At 32.1% G+C, this 24990-nt stretch overlaps 3 protein-coding genes and 1 long non-coding RNA gene across 4 annotated transcripts; 3 read left to right on the top strand and 1 right to left on the bottom strand.

Annotated features, from left to right (window-relative positions):
• Positions 1–417: 417 nt before the first annotated feature.
• Positions 418–3573, top strand: LOC129002173 (histidine-rich glycoprotein-like). The gene is made up of 2 exons (XM_054429784.1): positions 418–450; positions 3127–3573. The coding sequence occupies exons 1-2, from the start codon at positions 442–444 to the stop codon at positions 3547–3549; spliced, it is 432 nt and encodes a 143-aa protein (XP_054285759.1). The 5' UTR covers positions 418–441; the 3' UTR covers positions 3550–3573.
• A 1312-nt stretch (positions 3574–4885) lies between these two features.
• Positions 4886–8979, top strand: LOC129002174 (uncharacterized). Its single transcript, XM_054429785.1, has 2 exons — positions 4886–4916; positions 8489–8979. Exons 1-2 carry the CDS (start codon positions 4905–4907, stop codon positions 8900–8902), a joined length of 426 nt encoding a protein of 141 aa, XP_054285760.1. The 5' UTR covers positions 4886–4904; the 3' UTR covers positions 8903–8979.
• Positions 8980–17249: 8270 nt separating this feature from the next.
• On the top strand, positions 17250–20966 carry LOC129004320 (adhesive plaque matrix protein-like). Its single transcript, XM_054432858.1, has 2 exons — positions 17250–17287; positions 20312–20966. The coding sequence occupies exons 1-2, from the start codon at positions 17276–17278 to the stop codon at positions 20846–20848; spliced, it is 549 nt and encodes a 182-aa protein (XP_054288833.1). The 5' UTR covers positions 17250–17275; the 3' UTR covers positions 20849–20966.
• A 374-nt stretch (positions 20967–21340) lies between these two features.
• LOC129002143 (uncharacterized) lies at positions 21341–23368 on the bottom strand. The gene is made up of 2 exons (XR_008491545.1): positions 23336–23368; positions 21341–21610 (listed from the first exon to the last, which is right to left on the bottom strand). It is a non-coding gene; the product is annotated as an uncharacterized LOC129002143 (long non-coding RNA).
• Between the last annotated feature and the right edge of the window lie 1622 nt (positions 23369–24990).

A 24990-nucleotide genomic window follows, 5' to 3' on the forward strand; every position in this document is an offset into this window, starting at 1 on the left:
AACAAACTACAGTACTATATTTCCGCAATGATGGGTTGCACCCTTTTGCCACGGTCTCTTCCAAAACTTCTAATAATTTAATAACGTAAATTTAATGCAAACGGTCATTTCAGCCTTTAGCGAAGTTGCGGATTCAACGGGCTCATTGTACTACAGTACTGCAGTAGTAATAAATCACAAATCTATGTTGGGCGAAGCCGAGGGTTAACAGCTAGTTATTTTCTTATTTGATACATACATATTTCACACCTTCATGTGTTATAACAACTATAGCAAACAAAAGCTCATACTTCCGTATGATATTCGTGTCAATTTGAAACTAATTTAGAAATTCCGAGTGGCTAAGATACACCAGCCAACCGTAGCCGAGACATGTATATATGGCTTCTCCCACAACAATGATCAGTAGTTCACTCTTCTCCATATTGTACACTCACCATCATGAAATCAGTAAGTATTCGACTATACCTAAATAATTTAGATGTGTCAAAATAAAGTAGTAAGTAGATAATTTTTACAAACTGATACTTTTTAGCAGGATACAAAAGGCAGCTCAATCACTGTTCGCTGTCTTCTTTACTAAAACGTTGTAAAAACGAGTTTTATGCTTTAAAAACTCAGGATTGCCCATTTAAATACTTTATTGGTATTTTATTGCTACCACAGTGTTGTTTAAACTAGGCACATAGTAATGATATAGGTTTAAAAACAATGTTGTCATTGACGGAATATTTGCTTATTAATTTGATCAAACGATTACAAGTTCTATACATTACACTTTATTTTCGTAAAGTAATTTTAAACCTACTTAAAATTTGCAACGTTACATGAAATAAACATTTAAATTTATTTAGGATTTAAGACACGTTTTTCATAATGAACTACTTCCCATATTTTATTATTGGTAACATTGCTTAAATAATCGATCAAAGAAGAAAACTAATAATTTTGTATCTATTTTTCGTATTAAATAATGATTTAAAATCATTCTCTGAATCCAAAGATACTACACACGCATTTACACGAAAAATAAGTACACGTAATCAACAAAGATCAGTCCTACGCTGTCATAACTAATTTGTTTAACACAAACCTATTAATTAATCATTAGTTTTGAACATTTGGCACCAATTTGTATTCGGTACTTTATTATGCTTCAAAAAGACATAAATAGCGATTTTACTGAGGAAACTTGCTATGTTTTGATTATTTACCATTTACATTTTATATTATCTATATCTATACTATTATATAAAAATCTAATGGTATCTGTCTGTATGTGTATTACTAATAGGTGCAAAAACTACTGAACCAACTGGGCTTAAATTTTACAAAAATATAGCTACCATACCAAGGACCATTATAGGACTATTCACATTTCGATACTGACAGTAGGCTTTGCCCCTTTGGCTTTAAAAGTTCTGAGGTGAACATTTTAAAAGTAAATATTGATTGGTCTCCATGGCTGTGATGAGAACACTAACAATGTTTGTTTACATTTGCTTTGACATTTAAATATAAACAAGAAGAACTGCTAAACTGCATATTTCACAATTTCAGACAGCTGATACAAAGAAATTAAATATAATATTTTCCATAAATATGAGGTAGGTTTATTTTAATCTAAACTTTTATCATGGATTATTTATTCTAAAACTATGCCAATGATTATAGAAAAAAAAGATTTTAACCGTTGCTGTATCAACTCCTATGCTTTGGATTTTTTAAAGCGTCTTAAGTTAGTAATCTTAAGTGAAAATAATGTTATTGGTATGTTTTCATGGAGACAGTATGAAAATTACAATGTATGGATGTTTTGTATGAATTTGGAGGCTACTTTAAATAAATTATAACTGCTTCACATGTGTTAGAATAACTTAACATAACTTGCACATCACAGTGTTTTTTATATGTATATTTAGGTAAATTAAGTTATTGTGTTTTGCTAAACCTATGCTTAAATTAAACTAAAGAATATCATCAATAACTAAATTGTCGTTGATTTTAGTTTTCTAAAATCTGTTTTATATGTGTAACTATATTTAATTATCAAATGGTAATACAAAATACTCTTATTTTATCTTAACATAGCTTTCAGTTCACATTTACTTTATATGATACAATTATTATTTGTATTTTGCTACACCACTGATGTAATTAAACCAAGGAAAATATCATAAAACTAAGCAGTACACAGTGTTCTTTTGTCTCTAAAATCAATGAAATATCTGTTACTATGTTTTCTTAATGGTAAATGTGAAAATGTAAAGGAAATGGACGATGGAACTGTTTAAAAGAACTGGTTTGTATATTAAGTTGTATGTTGATATTTTTGTATAGTAGAATCAGAGATGCAATGAAACATATACTGTATTTGCTATTACATTTTTTAGTCCTTGATGCTTTGATAATCATATTAGTTTTGTCTGCTGTCTTTAATGCTAAATTATATTTGTTTGAAATTCTTTATAGTACCTATAGATATAGTTTCTTTAATATTTCAAAAGACTGTATTGATAAGGCACAGCAATATTTCTAAATTTTATAACAGCTGACTTAGTTTTGCTAATGATTTATTGTGAGTGAAAAAACTGAAGATGAAAGGATTTGTAATTTAATATAAAGAAGAGTTTAATATAAAGATATTTAAATTTAATAATTAGTATTTTTGCAACTTCAAAATTGAAATTTAAAATGTCAATAATAAATTAAAAGATGTGTAATTAAGGGAGATGAAGGTAAATCTGGTAAATCATGTATGTCAAAGTTTTACTCGAATATTTGGTCATTTTTTCTCATATCAGCCTACACAAGATTTAAAATTAATCAAAAGCAAAATGGTGGTTATCCACTACTTACCATATTTAAAAATCATAACTTTAACGTTTCTATTAAGGCCATAAAAGTTGAATTTTGTTTCTAAAAGCGTTGGCAGATGTGTAACTATTATATGCAAGAGATAAAGATTAAAATGTTTCTATTTTGTGTCCTCTTCCCGTTGCAAAGCACGGGTACAACAGCTAGTATTAACTATTTTTTTACTTGGGCCAACGTAATGTCGTATATTGTTATTATTATTATAATTTTACTATGTACCAGTAATAATAAATACTTTGTTAATTCTAGGTTTTAGTTGTCATAATGCTGGCAGCGACTGCGTTCGCTGGCCACCACGAGGAACATGAGACTCATCACGTAGAAAAAGAGTCCCATTTTGAACATGGACATTTTGAACATCATGAACCAAGAGTAGAACTTCATGAACAGACTTATCAACCTCATTTTGAAGTCAACGAGTCCGAGTTTCAACACCAAGAACTGGGAGAGCATGAATCTGAACACCAAGAACTGGCAGAGCATGAATCTGAACACCAAGAACTGAATTTTGAACTGCACGAAGGACATAAAGAACACCATGAGCCAGCCAGGTCTTACCAGAATTTTATTCTTCATGTTGGCCATCAGATTCCAATCAAAGTACCCGTGATTCATTTCTTTGAACATCACGACGAAAATGTTCTCCATCACCACCATGAACACGGACTTTGATTAGATTAAGAAAATGACTGAATAAATTACGTTACCAATTGAGTGTATGCTTATTTAAAAATTCCCTCAAGAAGTGCAATATCGTTACCTTATACATACAGCATAATGAGTCAAGTTTACGTTGTACATATTTGTTTATAATTCTTTGTCAACTACTTTTCATCCGAAAAATTGTTGTTTTATTGTTTGATAACATTTTGATAACGCTTTTCACAAAAAAATTCTTAGAATATTTTGTGAAACTTTTAACTAAGTAGTAAACCCTTTAATTTCTTGTACATCCCGTAGTAACGTTCTACTAGTAATGGTATAACCTCCTGTTGAGAGAATAAATATAGGGATATAGAATATTATATGACTGTACAGAGAATCGAATTTTATGAAATCGTCAAAAGTTACACAAAAACAAAATACATTGAAAATCTTACAGTTATTATAATTCCTGAAAGATGCATAAAATGGAGGTCTCATAAGTGTAACGGGTCACGTCACAATAACCACTAAAGAGTCAGAACAATAATTCATTAAACAGCATTGCGATGAACTTAATTGCTTCAATTACACTTTTTATCATGTTATAAATCTCAAAGTGTTAAAAGCTCGTGGAAAATCTAAAGAGAATGTAACTGGTCTTCCTTTCTTAAAAACCCCACATTTACTCTTAAATTTGTATGTACTAAAAACAAATCTGTATTTATTGTAGAAATAACAAGAAAATATATCTACTAAGAACGAGTTAATTGTCATTAACTTTTAACTTAAGTCAGCTAAACCACCTTTTATTTTAAAAGTAATTTTGTGAATTTTTTAGTTTACCATAAAAAAGTTGTTAACATCTTCGTAAAACTAAAATTCATTTTATTTAAATAAAATTAAGTGTACTAAGGCAGATGACTCTAATTACACGATTTACTTAATTTACTCTAATTAAATGGATTAAGTAATCAGTTACATGTTCCCAGTTGTTATTAACTTCCCATTGTCCAGGACGGAAAGATGGAGAATCTCAAAGCTTCTTTAGAGGAAGATGCAAAATTTTATGAAAAAGTCTCAGTGGTATAGGCCTACTCAAATAAAATAATTAAACATATTCTTAGAATCAATATCATACCAAAACACGGACACTAATAGTTCCAACATTAATCTATTTAACCAGACCTTAACCCACATATTAAAACTTGCAAATTAGTTTATCGGTTCCACACCAAAAATAATTGAGCCAGGTTTTTAAGAAAGGATCGATTCTCAATCCTTGCTTGGTCCAAGGTCCTACACTTGACCATGGCTGGAGGTATATATGGGCTCTGGTGACTACTTGACTACATTGTACCAACAGTGCAACCCTACACACCAACATGCAGTCCCTGGTGAGTAACAGACCATTTAAACATATTTTTATCATTTATATAAAAATCAAGTTTTAATATGATATAAATTTTGCTGTAAAATAAATTTCAAGTCTTGGTTCGTTTTGGGTAATATTTAATGCATTTTATGTACCTTTGGGGTTGAAATAATTTTAAAGTTTGCAATATAAATCCATCAGTAAACATTTGTTAGGAGTCGCTGTACGCTGTGTTATAATCCATTCGAAGGCCCATTTTTCATCAATTAAGAAACTTTTAAGCTTGTAAATATGCATTCCTTTCTTACCAAATAAGCTTAATACTCGAGTAAAACTTGTACCATTTTTATTTGAACCGATATTAAAATAAATTGGAATAAAATGCATTAATGCGATGATAATAATGCTTCGATGTTTTATTATAAAATCCTACACCTCATATTGAATACAAAATTAAGCTATTACACTTTCAACGAAAGAATTTTCAAGAAACAAGTTTAGGTAAAATTAAATATTCAAGGAAAGTCGTCATAAAATTTATACAATTTATCCGTATCCAAAATTTATCTTCAATAGTGAGTCTAAATTATTGTTACTCTTTTAAAACTGTATCTATTAAAAACCATACAACCTATCATCACGGGGTGAAAAACAATTGAAAGAGGAGATTCTAAAGTTTAGTTTGACACCACTTTGTAAAAAAAAATAGAAGCAAAAGTAGCCTTTACAGACATTTTTATATTTTAACTACGGGTTTAAATTAATTACACAATTTAAAATCCATAAAACTCTGGCTTCGCAGCACAAATACATTCGATGATTGAAGTCCTCCCAAACCCTACAGAACACTTTTTGAATTTTGAAGGTCCCCACAGCTTACAATAATGGAGGACAACAATAAATGAACGGTAAATTATAGAACTAATTGATACCCAGCAGTAATAATGAAAACTTTTTACAATTAAACATAGAGTATGTAGTTTTGAGATTTGGAAAGATAATGTGTGTTATTAATTACTATAAAATCGTAGTAAAATTAAAAAAAGTCTGTAGAGGCTAATTTTGCAACTATGGTGTTGTCATACAAAACTTTAGAATCTTCTCTTTCAATTGTTCCTCATCCCGTGATGACAGATTGTATAGTTTTTCATTTGTAGAGTTTCAAAATTGTAACAATAATTTGGAATCACCCTGTAATTTGATAGTTGTTACGGTGTATGCATAGGCCTACGCATATTAAATCAACAAAATGTTAAAAGAATACGGAAATATAATGAAATATTGATCAAGCACCACGAAATATGTAATCTATAGAAAAGAATATTGGGAAAGCATACATACAAGCAATATTATTTCTCTGGAGAAGAAGTCGCAGTAACAGCGGAACAATCTGTCATACAAGTTAAACAAATTCAGTTAAGTTAACTTTTAAAAACTTAAAGTGATAATGATGTTTAGGTATTTTATATCATGAAAAGTGACACCATTAGATCACGTTAAAAGGATAAAGTTTCAGTTAAAGCATACTATTCGAACCATAACTTCTTGTATTACCAAAACAACTTATTAATACGGAATATTAAAAATAGCAAATTTTATTACAATAATCATTTAACCTGATTGTAATTAGTTTCGCACAACCCCAAACCTCCAGTTAATTTTTTGATTGCATAAATTTAAGAAAAGATAAATCTTTATTACGAAATCAAATAAATAAATAACCAAATTAATTATTAAACTTGACTATATCAAGAATAAATAAACATTTTCATTTTAATTAACAATTAACTGTATATCAGCGGCTTACAGTTACAATATATTTTGATAAATTTAGTTTGCGTTTTCATAGTTTAATAGTATACATAGATATCAGACCTTGATACAAGGTAAACCAGCTGAACCTTGACCTGAACCCGGTTACATAATTTTGACATTGGCCTCTCGCCGCGCCGGTACAACACACCAACACACCCCAGAGTCCAACAGCCAATAGACAGCCAAACCTATGTAGGAGAATGAGTTTTAAAATACATATAAACATTTCATTTAGTAAAGGGTGGACCAAAAAAACAGGGACAATTTTAAAATGTTATTTCTCAGCTGTTATAAAGGCTGGAGAATTCATTGATGCGGCAAAAGAAAGTTTATTTGATGCCATTTAGTGTATTGTTTTATGGATCATCAATGGTTGCCGCAACATCGTGCATTTGTCATAGAGACTTTTTTGAAGAATAATTTGACTTTCATTTCTACTCAACGTCAATTTCGTGTTCACTTCAACTGTGGCCGTAATGGTGCAACCCCCAACCGAATAAACTACTCAAAGATGGGTAAACAACGTCCTAAACACGGCTTTTGTACTTAAAATTAAACCTATGCAAATTTAAATTTCAATGCAATGTTTTGCAAACGGTTGGCTTTGGACGCTCGACGCAGGACACTCGCGCGAACCATTTCAATGTTTTCTGGCGTTCGAACAGTCCGAGGTATCCCACTAGGTTTGACTTTGAGTGCAGAAGACGTGTTCTGGAAATTACTTACCCAACTTTAAATAGTTTTTCGCTTTGGGGTTGCACTATGACGGCACATGTTGAAGTGAAAACGAAATTAACGTTGAGTAGTCAAATTATTCTTCAAAAAAGTCTCTATGACAAAGGCACGATGTTGCGGTAACCATTGATGATCCATAGTAACTATACACTAAATGGCATTAAATAAACTTTATTTTGTCGCATCAATGAACTCTCCAGCCCTTATAACAGCTGAGTAATAACGTTTTAAAATTGTCCCTGTTTTTTTGGTTCACCCTTTACAAAATAGTTTGTTATTTAAAAACACAGTTCATCAGTTTAAACTCTATATATACCCACTAGATTTTAAAACCATAAAAGGTATTTAATTCAGTAAAATAGCAGTTTATTTTGCTATATTACCTCGTAATTATGTATTAGTTAAGCGCCTCGTGTTTGTTAACAAACAAGTGAAATGACAAGAATCATAATTATTTTTATTTACCTGGGATCTTGTCTAATTAAAATCTATGTTAACTACACTATGCTTCCAATTAATGCTTGGGTGAGCTAAATTTTATATTTGTTTTGCATGTGTTAAAATATTTCAAAGCAAACAGTACGAACCACTTTAAAGAAAATTAATTGGTCAAAAGAAATTTTTGATGTTACTACGTTACGATGATACCTTATTACATGATCTAAATATTCTACCCAATGGAAGAATGATGGTGTCTAAATAGAATATGTCGAGAATTAGTTTGTGGTGATACCTAGTACAATCAATTTAAATTTTTTCAGGGGTAATAATACCAAGGATAACTGTTCAACACATTCTCTTACTCGCTGTCCTCTCAAATTTGCTGGAAATGCTCTTCCTCTTAAGCAAAGTACATTTTTTTTTATTATTTCCAACAATATAAATGGAATCTTCTAATTATCAATGAATGCTAAATAAATAACTCCATTCGATTGCAAGTACAAAATTGAAAAAAAAACTGTATAGTATTGTTATTTATAACTAGTACAATTTTGTACAATAACTTGACATTTATTCATTCTACAATGTTTTGTATTTTTCCAGATTGTTTTCTCCCTGGCTATTGCCACCGCCTTCGCCGCCACCCCCTTCTTCGAGTCTCCCCACAACGAGAAGGCCTCCGCTTTCTACAAGGCCCCCGCTCACGGAGGTCCCGCCCCCATCTACAAACCTGCCCCCGCACCCTACAAGCCTGCCCCCGCATACAGCGCTCCCGCACCCGTGTACAGCGCACCTGCTTACAAACCCGCCCCCGCCCCCTACAAACCTGCCCCCGCCCCCTACAAACCAGCCCCAGCCTACGCCCCTGCTCCTGCATACGCCCCTGCCCCTGCATACAAGCCCTACAAGAGCGACTACTCCAGCGGCGCCACCAGCTACCAGAACGTCAAGCTTGAGGTCGGAGAGCAGTCTTACAGACAGCCCGAGTACAAACCCCAGTACAAACCTTCCTACTAGACAACACCACAGGACTCACACGCCATCTGTTATTTATTTCACCACATGATCACTAAATAAAGAAATCTGTTATTCTATTTGTGAGTTCTCATTGGAATTTCTTCTTAGATGTAGACCCAATTTAAAAATAATGAATTTACTGTAAGCGGGAAAAAATTCTGAGTAAAATAATGCAATGGTAAATTTTTACGGTAAAGACAATTATGGATAAAAATAAATAGTACATCCCCTAAAAAAAAAATCATGAGAATTAATTTGTATGTATGTATAAAATTGTATGTAAATTTAATTGTATGTATTTGTAATTTACTTTCATAAATTTTGATTTTTTTTTGGTCATTGGTATTTTTAGTAGTAGTATAGTGGATTGTGTAGCTAAATATACAGCGTGTCCACAAATGGTAGATAAAGGTAGATAAATTATTTGTGCTCATTGGTGAAGGGTTTGTGTTTTCGATTTATACTAACTCAATAAGCAATGGCACAAGTATACAAAGTAAGGGAGGTAGTATTATACTCAAAGTAAATTACAGAAATGTAACTGCTTGCTATGTAATTACAGAATTAGCTGAAAACATAATATTCCATAAATAATGCGAACAATGATAATTTATGTGTTTCAGTTCATAAAGTTGAGATGACAGTTGCAGTGGCAAAGTAAATTTATCGTTGAAGTTGAGTTATTGAGTTAGCTTAAAAAAACCTTATGCGCCAAGGTAAGATTAACCAATTCGCTCATTCAGGATGTAATAATTGGCTGATATTGGGTCTGTCACTGATCAACTACAGTTCGTGCAATCACCTCGATTGTAATTCAGCCAATGGCCGTCGTTTTGCGAGAGTGTGCTTATGTTGTTTGATAACAGGCCGTTGGTAGGTTAAACACCACAAATGTGTTAATATGCCTCGAGCTATAATGATTATGGACGAATATTGAAAGTGAAACCAAGCTATCAGAGCCGGCAAAGACTTGGATTGGGACAAAATGTTGTCAATGGTCTGGATTAGGATCTATTAAATTGTAGGAAGCCATAATAGGCAGGGTTGTTTTTAATTTACTTATAACATTTAAGTGTCCTAACGGTTTTTAGGATATAACCTAATGAAAATTGTTGCTCATGTTTAAAATAACAATTTTAATACTTTTATCAAGGTTGCTTTAGTTAGTTACTATACTTAACATTGTAGATAATTTCAGGCGGGGACGCATTCAATATTTTATACTAGGTTTATCATACTACATTTTTGTTGATTTAGCCTCTTCTCACGAAACCAGAATGAGCTGATTTATCACCTGGATTGTGTACATATAATCAACACTTTCTTCTCAAATTTGATTTGACCAAGCTGAACTCTGAACGCTCCAATTTGGGCAATACTACTGAAATTTGAAAGCTGAGAGTATTTATTTTGTAATATTAAAAAATAGCCACAAAAACAATAACCAACCCATTACACTACGTGTTTTAGTATAATATTTATTTGTAATAGTTCTAGTTGTAGCTACATTATTTTTTCTGTGTAAGATCACAAACGTTTAGATAATGTTGAGTGGATAAAGAAACAAAGAAATAATTAGTGATTTATATTTTTTGTTTATTGGCTTCAGTTAAAAAAATACCAATTAACTGAGGTAAGTATTTTTGTATTAGAGTAAATATTTCTTCAAAGTGCCTTGCACTACTTAACGTAAGTTCCATTCCATTCTTTATTCTATTACATTTACGATGGCAATATTCCCTAACATTTTGAGTTCTATAAATAAATGGTTTGTAATTTAAAACTATGTTAAGTGGTTTTACAAGTATCCATAAATACCTTTAAATGAAAAATCCTATGTGGTTATCTTTTTAAACATTTTATATCAAAATTTGTTATGCAAACCCACACAATCCGAGAAAAACTTGATGATTTGGATCCCAACACACAGCTCATCAATCGATTAATACTCTCCATGATACGAAACAGTTTTTTTTTTTATTACAACTCTAACTAAATACCAGTTTTACAAATCGATTAATTTATTGGTTTAAAATGTATTATCAAATTTCTTTACCAAACCTAATCCTCAATATTTTTCTCGTCATCTCTTTCCAAACTGATCAATAAAAATATATGTGATTGATAAAGGGCAAAAAGAAACATTATAAACAATTTGTCTATACGTTTTATAAAACATCCCCATAGTATTTTATCAACACGTCCTGGACAATGAGAACTTACTTTGATACTGGACAATGGATTTTATTGGATATGTGAACAAATATTGAGTAAAAAAATATTCTCGGACATTCAATATTTTTTAGAAAGAAGCTGACCATAATCTTGTAACAAATAACACTATTATTTCTTATTGTTAAAGTCTAAAAGAATGTGGTCATTAGTTTACTTGTGCTGATTCTCAAAACTAATAATCGCTCTTATTTTTGGTATCCCTTTACATTTTTTAATTAAAACATTTTTAGACAAAACGTAACTCAACCAAACATCTGATCAAGGCCAACAACCTGAAAACTGATCAAGGCCAACTACCAATCAATAAATTAATTGTTTTACCGAACAAACGTATCGGCAAAGAACAAACCATAATTTCAAATGAGTAAGTTAACTTAAGCTTAAGGGTTGCATTACACCTTAAACTATTTCTGATAACAAATCTGAATAGCTCTTAATTTTAATAAAATAGGCAGAGCGAGATATAAATTTATTGTCAATAACCCTACAAAAAAGGTCGTCGTCGATGAATGAATAATCAAGCTGGCGATTGAACTTTGAGCAGCTGATTCTTTTGTCAGAATATCTATATACAGGGTGTTGAAAATGTCTGGAACCAACATTATATCTGGTGAGTGGTTAAAGAAAAACAAATGATATTTTGTGTACGGATATACTATGGTTTTATCTATCTTTTGGTGCCTTATGAAAATTTTTACCACTTATAGGGAACGTCCTGTGGAGGATGCAGTAAAAAGTTTAAATGGAAGCCTATGGTAAATGATACATCATTTTAAAGGCCATTTTTTTCTGAGTAAGGAGCCACAAGTTTCATCTCAAAAGGACCACCCTAGCAAAAATGGTGACTGTTTGAAATTTAATTAACCACTTATAGGGAACGTTCTGTGGAGGATGCAGTAAAACGTTTTCATTGAAGCCTATGGTAAATGATACATCATTTTAAAGGCCATTTTTTTCTTAGTAAGGAGCCACAAGTTTCATCTCAAAAGGACCACCCTAGCGAAAATGGCGACTGTTTGAAATTTAAAAATTCCGTTCCCTATAAGTGGTTTTTTAAATTTCAAACAGTCGCCATTTTTGCTAGGGTGGTCCTTTTGAGATGAAACTTGTGGCTCCTTACTAAGAAAAAAATGGCCTTTAAAATGATGTATCATTTACCATAGGCTTCCATTAAAACCTTTTACTGCATCCTCCACAGGACGTTCCCTATAAGTGGTAAAAATTTTCATAAGGCACTAAAAGATAGGTAAAACCATAGTATATCCGTACACAAAATATCAGTTGTTTTTCTTTAACCACTCACGAGATATAATGTTGGTTCCAGACATTTTCAACACCCTGTATAAATAGGCAAGCGTGTTTCTTTAAAACCTTTTTTCTCAGCTCGTGTGCATGGCAGGGAAAATCTACGCATACTTTTAGGAAGATTTTCCTGTAGATGTGCAGAACCCATTTATAAATTAAAATAGGTTCAAACAATAAGCACAAAAATGAATTTGAAATAAAAACAAGTTAACATGGGCCTTATGGGTGATGAAATAACAACAAAATATAAACATAAAATCAAAACAAATGGAAGAAATAACAATCACATGTTTTATTTACAGCGTGAGGTGAAAATAGAAAAGCCTGTACATTACATATTTTTGGTCGAGTTTTTGACCACTAGTTTAACTAAAAGCATACTTATCCCCCCGGTCCAAATTCTTTAAAAAATACAACTCATATTAGTAAATTCACTGAACTTCTATTGTTAGAAACAACATTCCTCTTATCTCATTATCACGGAGACATTACCACAAAGGTAGAAGTGAACAGCTGTGTTATGTCATGGAGTGATAGCTATCAGCCAATCAAACAGTGATAAGAGCCCCACATTAACTGTCACCTCGGGCCACTACAACTGGTCCACGATGACGTAACATGCAGTGCAGACGATCACGAGATGTTGCAGAAATACTCAACAGTCAACAGATCACTGTATCCTTATTAAGCTGCCCTCCACGCGATACAGTTTGTGGGCTAATGGGGAACTAGGAAATAAGCATTTTTTTGCATACAATATTGAGCATCAGTTCGTAGTATTACTGCCCCTTTTATGACCTGGAATGTACTTTTAACAGTTACTTGGTTCAACTTTCAGTGTGAGCTATGAAAGGTGTTAATAATGTTTCACCTCTTGTATGAACTCAAAATGATAGAAATTACAACAAACTAATAGTACAAATATTATTAGTAAATAATATTATTATTAGTAGTACAAATACAAACTAATAGTATATTATTAGTTCATGAGTGCAGTCGAGAGTGTAATACTCCCCCTTTTATGATTTGGAATGTAATTTAAGCAGTTACCGTTTTCAAATTTCTGTGTGAGCTATGAAAGGTGTTAATAATGTTCTCTTTGGATGAACTCAAAATTATGGAAATTAAAACAAACTAATAGAATTATTACTTTATGAGAGCATCCGAGAGTGTATACTCCCCCTTTTATGATCTGGAATGTAATTTAAGTAGTTACTGTTTTCAAATTTCTGTGTGAGTGAAGAGGGGTGTAAATGATGTTTCATATGTTGAATGAATTGAAAAGTATAGAAATATTCCCATTTCTGTTGGCCTTTTTGCACTGAAATATTGGATAAATTTTAGAGCTTTTTATAACTCAGTCGGGACCTTCGTTTTTAGTTAATCACCCGTTTCTATATAATACTGCTTTGAGCGTTGGTCAGCATTAAAGAAGTACGGAGACAGGCCATTATCAAACAAGCAATGTGAAACTTGTCAGATGAAACATCTACCATTGGTCTACTGTGTTTGTTAAACTCTAAACACAGACGTGAAGCTATTTAATACGAGCTAAAAAGATTTGTTTAGCCTAAAGAATTCATCATTACTGGTATTGGGATGGAGGCTTTCTTTTCTCACAAGTGTGTTCAAACTTGACTGACCCTATGCATTCAGTCAGGTCTGAAAATGTAGTATCTTAATTATGAGTGTCTTGCTGAGACATGTGTTAGAATGGGAAAATAGTTTCCACAATGATAAGTTTAACCGTACAACGATTTCGAATGTGTTTCCAGAGGACATGCTGCCATTGCCATTTACCCTGAAGTGAAAATTATGTCTGAAACCGCCGACATTTTCCTTTAGAATTGAATTGCATACAATCAATTTTCCTTTAGAATGGTTGACCGTAGGAACTTCTACTACGCAAGTCCTATCTAAATATCAAGTAAACGATCTATTTGAATTGATTTTAGTCGAGAAGAGTGTGCATTCTCGCATTAAGGCTAAATGTTTTTATAAGTGCAAAAAATAAAACATGTCAATAATTTTTACAAAGGATTTATACACAAAATATATTTAATTTTCCTGGCCAAGTATCAGCAAACCCGAGCGTTCATTAGCTTATACTTAGCTTATAGTTTATGCATATACTTGGCCTGGACCTCTAAATTCACTTTTTTAAATCATGAACCTACTTGAGTAATAACAAATTTAAAATTAATATTTAGTCTACATGTTACCATGCATGCCGATTAATTAACGTCACGTCTCATTCAAGTCTATAATCATTCAAAAATAATGAAAATTATGAAGTATCTAATTTATTAATACCACGAAATAAACAATGCGCGATTTATAGCTTTTTATTCCAAGGAATGGCATTATTATGGTTCTAAATTGAAAATGTAGGCTTATGAATTCCTGTATTATATAGATAAAGGACATGTTAAAAAACAAAATATACTTTGAGTACGTATCCATTTTACATAAATATGAAATCGAATGTAATTGTTACTAAAACACACAAAAATGTTAATATTAATAAGTTTTAACTGCATGAGGTTAACATTCCACTGTTACATCGCTGTTTACGCAATCATCACTTTTGGAGAAAGTGAATCCACCCATGCGATGAGTGATTATTCGTTATAATACTCGAAGTACAAGAGATGCAGCCATTCTTCAGCTACGGAGCTGGAGTTTCACAAGTCCAATATCATGATCAAGGTGGCCAGTGTATCACTCATGCAGTATATATCATGTGAGTATCGGTTAAAAACTGTTGTACCATCAAGAAGTAAGAAATTAGGTGATTTGGTAAAATCTTTGTTTTTAGCGAATTCATTTAGGGAATAAGATATTACTGTGGGTCTCATGGTAAGACCTGGACCCATGACCATTTTTTTCGGTTTTAGGTCCCTAGAGGCCAAAACACCATCCGTTCAAACTTATATTCTCGTAGTATATAGATACTTTAATATATGTGTCTGTTAGCGCAATTACTCATCAAATATCCGATTTTGATGAAATTTTGTATAAACTTGTAAACCTATTTTTATTCTAAAGATTTCGTGAATATCAGGCTATAGAAACTGGGGTGTATAGGAGATTTTTTGTGGTAAAAATGGTTTTCTCCCAACTTTTTTACCCTAAAATCATAATATTTTACAAGTTCTTCTCTAGCTTATTTGTAGAGCTTACAAAGATAAATAATTTGGTATATTGAATGCACTTGGTATGTTAATGGTTAAGGAGAAAAAAAATAATTTTTAATTTCCATTATTTTTATGGAGAATAAGTTAACTGTTGTAGTCATCATATCAGGAACATTTATTTATTTTATCCTATACTATTGAAATTTAACTATAAAACACTTTATCACCTTCCCTGTAGCAGCAAGCCTAAGAAAGTACTCGTTAAATTAATGTTATTTAAATAGGGCTTAAGTATGCAATTTTTAAGGAGATAATTTAGTGAAAATCCAATCAGGCAAATGAAAATTCACTTAGCCTGCAGGTTTGCTGTGGCGGGGGTATTTTAACATAGGTCAAAATTAAGTGGAAAAGGTTTGGAAAACAATGAAAGGCCAAGAAAGGACACAATAATTGTTGCTAGATAATGGACTCAAGATAATTAGTTAAGCATTTATAGTAGTACTTCCTTATGGTTTTTATGGCTTACTTGTAGCAAAATAAGGTTAAACATAGTAAAAGCATGATCACTCGATTGTGATCACAAATTTACTCAGCAATGCATGCAAACAAGAAGAAATTAAATGCAAGACTATCTAGCTATACGACAATGAGTAATACACTTTTAATGCATTGCTGTACTTTTAAAATTCGTAATAACTATTAATTTAATATGAATGTTTACAGGGATATTTCGTAACAATTCTTCCTCCAATGATAGTACAAAGAAGAAAACAAAAAGTGTAGCGTGTGAAAAACAAGCATTTATTGTTGAAGAAACGTACCGATCTTCGGAAGATAGACATGAGCAACTACAAACCTCATGAGCATTGTGTACATATTGTGTTTAACTGGTCCTTCATGATTAAGATCATTTTGCCTTATCATTAAATTATATGTAATTTAATTAACAAATTTATCTGTCATCTTTTTTCTTCATTCTAAAAATTGTAAATAAATCAAATTTGTTCCCATTTTGCGTATTTCTTATTCCTTTACTCCTAAATTATATAATTTTATTTGTGGTGAAGCAGAAAATTACCTCGTTTGAAATTCTTCATGCCATCCAACAAAAGGGAAATTGAAATTTGGATTATAATCTGATGAAAAACCACAGAACCCACTGAGTTTATGTACAAAGTCAGCAACCAATCATTTCATTATATAGTATATGAGTAGTATATAACAGATGTACATAAATGTAACAAAATTCATAACAATGACAATATATTCCAGTAACATCTATAAAATGATAAATAAAGTTTGATCCAAGCACATTTTGTCTTTAAGTGTCACCATACTTTTATAACTTTGGTTTATAAACAATCTGGTTACAATATATCTGATTCATTCAATCCTATCAAATACCTACAACACAATTAGTAATAATTTATTCGATTCAAAGACCAACGAATGGTACACGTTTTCTCACCGACCACTACATGTAGACTGGTAAGTGCGTCACTGGTTTAGACTCTGCTCTACTCGCAGAATGACGATGCCTTAAAGTATTTTAATCATGTTGTCCGTTAACGTTCCTAACCCTATCGCCTTTCGCCTCAAACCGCTAATTGTAGAAAAAGTGATTCCATCTGAAAGTACACGACCTTATGTCAGTATATAAGGGTATCACTCTGATCAACACAATCATTCTTGCATCATGAACAGTCTTGTAAGTATCTGTTGTAGAATAAGATTTGATTGTTCACTTTTATCCTTTTTGTAAAGAATATACTGATAATCATAGATCAACTGCCTTTTGATTACTGGTTTTTGGAGTTAATTTAGAAATTGACGTGTTTATCATAAATGTTATCTATGTAATATAATTGGTTAAATAGTCAAATTTTTCTTCTTTATTCAGTTTATTAGGTAATTAAACTGAATATTTTATGCGGAGCTCCTGCAGATTGGCTTATTTTCACTGAGTGTTAAGAGTGATCACTTAATTATCCAATGCTATGGTTTGTCATTATAATATAGTAACGGGTTAACTGTAAGGACTATGTAATGTCACCTCAGCAAAGACGCTTTTGTACTCAATTTATTTTCCACATTTCATTTCATTTGCAAAATTTATCTCTGGCTAATCCTAATAACGAGAAACCTCTTTGCGTTTATTCTGGGTCTACTTAAAAAAAGTTAAAGGTCTGTAATTACTATTTCAATAAACTTGAAGCTACGTGGTTTCAGGAACAACCCAGTATCCATACAACCAAGCAATAATTAGTTTGTTTTTAGTTTCAGTAAATTATATTTCTTTTCTATTCTATTGAGTAAATTCTAGTTTGTTTTCTAGTCCACGATAGGATGGTTTAGTTAAATTACATTAGGTTTCCAGTTCACCAAATGAATCAAATAAGTTGATTGATGAATACAATAAAAGCTATTCTACTTATAAACCGAACAGGAACATACCTTAACATCAGGCTGATCCACAAGGACAATGAGTACATAGAGTATATTTAAAGAGATGTGTACTGGAATGCACAGTTAATAATGAATAAGATTACCAACGATATATTATTTGACCGCTGTAAAATAACTGTAAATTGTCTACAGTTTGTAAAATTACCTTGGCAAATTAATTTGTTTCTAATAATGCCTCAAAATGAGACATGATAGAAAATTTCATACTTAGAAAATAACATTTTATTTTATATTATATGAAAAATAATTTAATAAATTTATTTTATGACAAGAATTAAAAAAAATGTGATTTAAATTTAATCCGTATACTTCTAGTTTAATAATCAGGAGAATATCTTACTGTATCATTGTAATTTTTGTCAGCTTTCATTCTTGAAGTTAATGATTTAGTATTAACCGTACTTATTACGTATTATTTTCTCTATCTGGATTTGATTTAACTTACAATGAATATCAGTCAAAGTTCTAATAATAACTGCTGCGGATTTTCTCTAGGTTGTACGGTTAAATAGAAAATAGAGATTATATTAATTCTACAAAATAATTATAGCTTCAAGATACTAAATTTTTGCCTAATGAAAATACAGTGATATTGTTAACAAGTAAATCTCGTAGAGGCCTTTATTATATGACTAAATAATTTCCAGACCACTGGCAGATGTTACGAGTAAGAGACAAAACTGTAATTAAACGTTTAAAACATAATTTAATTAATTGTATTTTGTGTTAGTCTTTTGAATTGTAAAGTTTCAAAAAACTCTAAAACACCATACATTTCACAAAATCGTTATCGCAATAAAGAAATTATTTAAAATAACGGAAATCATCACATTGCCACAGCTGTAAAAAGGACGCAAAGTAGCTCATTTCCGCTCTAGAGCGGGTATGGATTATTCCCGCTCGCCAAATCAGCTGATTTCACTGATGTGGTTTCTAGACAAACCACGGCCGCGGATCCGATACTTTAACAAGCACTAAGCAAATAACTTATATAAAAAGAAAACATAACTTAAATGACATTTAATTACAGCTAAAATTTAATCTGTGCGATATGACAAGTTATGGCGGTAGAAAAATCTTGGGCGTTAGTGTCTTTGCCGCTCTTTGCCGCCGAAGATTGACGTATACTGTATTGCTCTCTCAATACAAATATAGCTATTTTTTCCATTTCTGGGATTTGTTGTTTAAACAATAGGCAATACGAAACTAAATAGGCATAGACAAAAATAGAAAAAGTGACCTGATTGAACGCATTGAAAGTGCAAGTGGTGTGCTGCTGCTGTCAGTGAGCGTGCAGTAGTTGACCTAGTGAGAGGCAACACGGTGGTTACTGCTTATATAACGTTACAAGGTACCGGTTCCGCTCACAACCGGTTACTCGATCAGCTGTTCCTCTGGAGAGCTGCCAAGGATCAGCTGATTGTCAAGGTTACAGCGGTCACTGATCCTCTAACTTAGATACTTGAGCAAAGTTCTGAGATATTACTTACCGGATGTAAAGCCTTTGGCTATATACACACTGCGACGAGGTTTACATTGAAGTTTCATTTTACAAACTGTCCACGTCTTGAAAAATAAAACTCAAGTTGACTGTGTTCAACTTAAAAATATTTAGTTGGCAACGAATACCAGATACAAACATTATAGTCTTTTCATTTCTTGATAACTTTATTGGTAGATTTTCTAACGATTTATTATTGTTTAGGCTTTCTGTCTACTAATCATGGTTAATGTAACATTACATTATGTAGCTAGTGAGTTCATAGTTTTGCACTGAGCATCCACTCATTTCACTGAAATACAATTTGGTCCAATAATGCATAGTTTTTATTTGGAACAATTCAAGGCACTTTTATTGTAACACACTAAAAATGGCAACACAACCCATATCATTTTACAAATCACGCTTTACACCTTCAGTTGTTTATAATGGCAGATATTTATTGGTTTATAAGTATTTCAGTGTTTTTTTTTCAATGTGAATAACCATTTTCACGTACCGTATAAAAGTCAGGAAATTTTGACTAGTATTAATCGTTATTTACCCAGCCTGGAATTCAATAGCTTACCCTGATTGATGCTATAAGGTAGCTACTGTATAATCCCCTTAATATAATAACCGACAGGTTACATAAAAGAATTTAAAAACAAGTTTATAATGTGATAACTACTTAATATACAAGTGTCAAATATACATTTGTTGAAATTTATAGCTCTGTTTTGAAATGACTTTTCTTGGGTTCTGAAGTAGTTTGCACTTTTCCAGGTAGTTTTCTCCGCCCTGGTGGCCGTCGCCTCGGCCGCGTCCTATGGGTACGAGCCCAAGTACGAGCCCAAGTACGAGCCTAAGTACGAGCCCAAGGAATATGGAGGCGCCAAGAGCTACGCGAGCTTCCACATGGAGTCTCACAGTATACCCATCAAGGTGCCAGTCGTGTACAAAGAGAAATACGAGTACAAGCCCAAGTATGAGGAGCCCAAGTATGAGAAGTACGAGCCCAAATACGAACCCAAGTACGAGCCCAAATACGAACCCAAGTACGAGCCCAAATACGAGCCTAAATACGAACCTAAGTCTTACAAGTACGAAGAACCCAAGTATGAAGTGAGCTACGAACCCAAGTACGGACCGAAGTATGAATTCAAGTATGAAGAGCCCAAGTATGAAATTTATGAGCCAAAATACGAGCCTAAGTATGAGCCCAAATATGAATTCAAATATGAGGAACCCAAGTATGAAATTAAATACGAGCCCAAATACGAGCCGAAGTATGAAGCTTATGAACCTAAGTACAAGTATTAGACATATTGATTGTTAATTCTCTTACCTTCATGTTATTTATTTCATCCAAACTCTAGAAAGTTCCTTAAAAATTCACAGCCTGTATCATTCAATTCAAATTAAAAAATCTATTACTGTTTATAGTGTATTATTTAACGTTTCCATAAAGGCTTATGTACATTTAATTTATATTTATTAGGTTACTTGCTATTTTTTTACACTTTTTCCACAGGATTGTTTTGGCTTTAAAGTGTTTGCCTTTTTTATGCGTGGATACATTAGCTGTGATACATGATGTATAAAACAAACCCGATATCATAGCAATTGATATTCTAGCGATTGATATTCTAGCAATCTCTATATAGCCATTTATTACTCCAAACCACCTTGGTGTTTTTAAAACTTGCTGTTTAATATGACGTAATAATCGAATTTTTAATCATAGACAGTAATTATATATAGCTAACCATTTACCAACTATAAAATGATTCGCTGACAGAGTAAGAAAAACAGTTTAAGGATAAAGGGAAAACTATTGTATTTACAAAATAAAAGACAAATTAAAAATCACAGTTAGTATGAGCCATGCTCATGATTATGGGGTTCTTCGTGATGTCCATGATTATGACTGATGACGGGGATCTTGATGACCTCCTGATGGCCTACGTGGAGGTTGTAGTTCTGGTAAGACTCTGCAGGTTCGTGATGATGCTCATGATGCTCGTGATGGCCGTACTCCTGGGCTGTGATGGCGACAACCATCAGGGCCAAAGTGAGGAGGACCTGACAACAATTGAGTATATTACTAATTTGTTCAACCTATTTACTTGCACTTTTCGTGTATTTATGCATTATTAGTATTAAGGCTCTTGACAATTATTTGTGGTACTTTTGACTATGAATCGTACCATTGTATTATGAAACGAGAAGGCCAAGTTTGCTCCCGAGCACATTTGAAAACATTTTAGGGGTTAAAAAATAATGTGTTATATTTATATAAAACAAAAACACTAGTTTAACACTAAAAATCTTTTTGAACTATGACGTCAAAAGCATAAAGGCAAAGTAGTGGCTACTAAAACTGCATGGACCATTTGTACGAATAGCTTAAAATGTGCCCTTATTAATCTAAACCATCCAAATACACACCATGAATATTTACAATTAGTTTGACTTGTTGTGTTTAATTTTACTTAATTTTAACTCCAATTTAAAAACTCTAATTTTATTTAAGTAGATAGTTATTAGTGTAACTAGTATGCAAAGTTGAACTTAACTGCACATGAGAGTTTCTTGAGTGCAGCAAAGGCACTTTGCACTCTCGTTATACATTATATTTTCCCTAAAGTTACTGTAAGGCATTTAAATAGTTTGTCTTCCAAACACTACTGTATACAACACTTTTTTAGGTTAGGTCAAATCCAAGGTCTGAATGAAATGGGAAACTCTGCACCATCTGATCGTAGTCGTAGTATATTTAAGTGTTGCCAAGCTATTTTCAGGCATACACATATTACGTGACTAATGAAAGCACACTGTTTTGCAACAAAGCCAGATAATGTTATTTTATGGTTGGAATATTGAAAAAAATAGGGCGACAAAAGTAAAATGAGTGCGGCAAAAAAAGAAAATCAAGCAATTAGCTACTTGGCGTACTATACTGATTGCAAGGAAGGCCACTTTGTCTGTTAGCTGTAGGAAATATATGTAGTGTATCTCATCACTACATAAAATCATCACGCCATAAAGGGACTCTCTTTGACGTCATCAGAAGTATAATGAGCCGAGGCAATCTTTAAAGCTACTTTAAATGGCAAAAAAACTAAACCATGATCATCTACAAATCTACATCAAGACAACCCAAACCGACATTACCATTATTCAGATTCAACATGTATTAGTCCGCCAACGCAGTAATACATTCAAATTTAAATTACCGTAATATTTTTACACGCCACCTTGTCTAAATGGTCATGAAAGAGTATTTTATGTAATGAAATAATGCAATGTGATATTATAATCAACACAAGCCAATCAATACAAACGCGATCATTTGTTTATTATTCGGGACTATTTTTCTTTGCAAATTAAGAGGATTAATATTTATTAAACCTTTATACAATAAGTACCACTCAGTACACAATGAGAATACGCATGGTTCTGCAGCTTAAAGTGTCTGGCTTGTCGTATTACGATAGGAATGTTAAAATCTCTGGCTTTCATTTACCAAGAGCTAGGAGAATTATTGAGACAAGATGATAGGAAACGATGTCTATTGAATTCCTTAAAACTATGGCGATTTGAAAATGTAGATCAAGAAAATTACTTACTTGCTATTGAATTTTCCCCTATCCAAAATTGTTTACTTATGCTGTTCATAATTTGGAAAATGCTACGACTTGTAGTTTGCTAAAACTCAAACATATAAAAAATATATATATGTTTAATGATAAAAAATAAGTTTTTCTGCAAATTATTAACGTAATGTTCATGAAGAAAAGTACTCACAATTTTGCACATGTTGGATCCTATACAGCTGCTCGCACTGAACTATTTTGAGACTCCAGAGCAGGATAATATATACTGTGGGCCACGCTCTGAGGCACTTCCTACCCTTACATCACGGATTTTCTCCACACATCGTTATCTCAAGTGAGACACCCGTTATGATCGCAAGCTAATGACTGGAAGTATTAAACAGGCAGGAACTGAAAGTGAACGAGACGATATCATTACCCCGGCCAATGTACAGATTGAGGAATCGTTGGGTTTACATACACTGTGTAGCAGAGTATAAAGACCTTTCTGTTGAATTACAAGTTGAAAATCATTCAAACATGTCTCTTTTAACGTATTCTAGTAATAACATATGAATTTGAAGCTGTAAAAATGCTAGCTGTGAATGTATGGTAAAAAAATCCAATCAAATATATTTGAAGTAACCAGAATAAACAACGAAAAAGCTTGTGCGAGCTATTATTATGATTATTAGAACATATAACTGTATAGTTCATAAAGAAAATGACGTCACTAGCCTAAAAGTAAACATGTCTGTAATGTTATATCAATTGAATTTTCCATAAACATTCAAACTCTGTGTTACGGTAGTATAAGATGTGGACCAGTGACATCATTTGTATATGTTTATGGTCCATACCATTTCTTGTTCTAATAACATTGGCTGGTAGTTAATCTTTAGACAATTATATTGAAGTCCATTACGCATTTCACTAGTATACTTAGTATGAACACTTGCTACAAATATATAGTTTTAAACAACTATATTACTAGGTAGATAGGTGAATACAAGACCCCCAAGAATACAAATTGAATACAATTGAATACAATGATTGAATTGAATACAAGATATTGTATAACTTCTCTGGGAATGAGTCGCAAAATGTGATTAAGAAACAAGTGCAGCAAAATATGATCATGCAATAAGTTTCAGTGGTCTATCCAACCTTACAGAAATAAGGTAATAGTTAAGTTGGTATGCTAGTATTATACATCATGTTTATAAAATAACCAAATAACCTAATGACTGATGATTTGTTATGAACGAGATTCTGTAAGACATATATAACATATTTAGACATAATTTCTACTAGCACCCGTATGCTATGATTATATTTTATACTTAATATATACAAAAGGTAATATTTTTGTAAATAATTAATCTAATCTTTCATTAGCGCGTTAGCATTATAATTTTTTAATGGTACTTGAGTGGAGTTGTGTAGTAAAATAATATGATTTAAGTGGTAAATTATTTCATTACGATCATGGTTTAAAGTGTATTCCATTATCATTAATGGTGAGAACCAGTCAGTGAATACTAAGCAGTAACTTCCAAAAGCTGATGCACATACTAAAATGGACGGATACATACTTTTAGATTGCCTATTAATGTACACAAGCTTTAAAGAATATTTGGTTTGGTTGGATAAAATTGCTGTACCTAATAAACTCTTAACCTTAAAAACAGTTTAAAATATACTTAATAGTTTTGTTAAATCATTAACACACTCAATAGAAAGTTTTAATATAATCATCCCCTCCATTAAAAACACACAAAAAACTAAAGAAATGTATTACTAAAACTCGTTTAACATTTTACACAGCAAATAAAAAAGAAACACAATTATAAAAATATGTCCTCT

Source organism: Macrosteles quadrilineatus, unplaced genomic scaffold (assembly GCF_028750875.1).
Source record: "Macrosteles quadrilineatus isolate MER2022 unplaced genomic scaffold, UCM_ALF_1.0 Scaffold_9__3_contigs__length_116548681, whole genome shotgun sequence".
Classification (NCBI taxonomy): Eukaryota; Metazoa; Arthropoda; class Insecta; order Hemiptera; family Cicadellidae; genus Macrosteles; species Macrosteles quadrilineatus.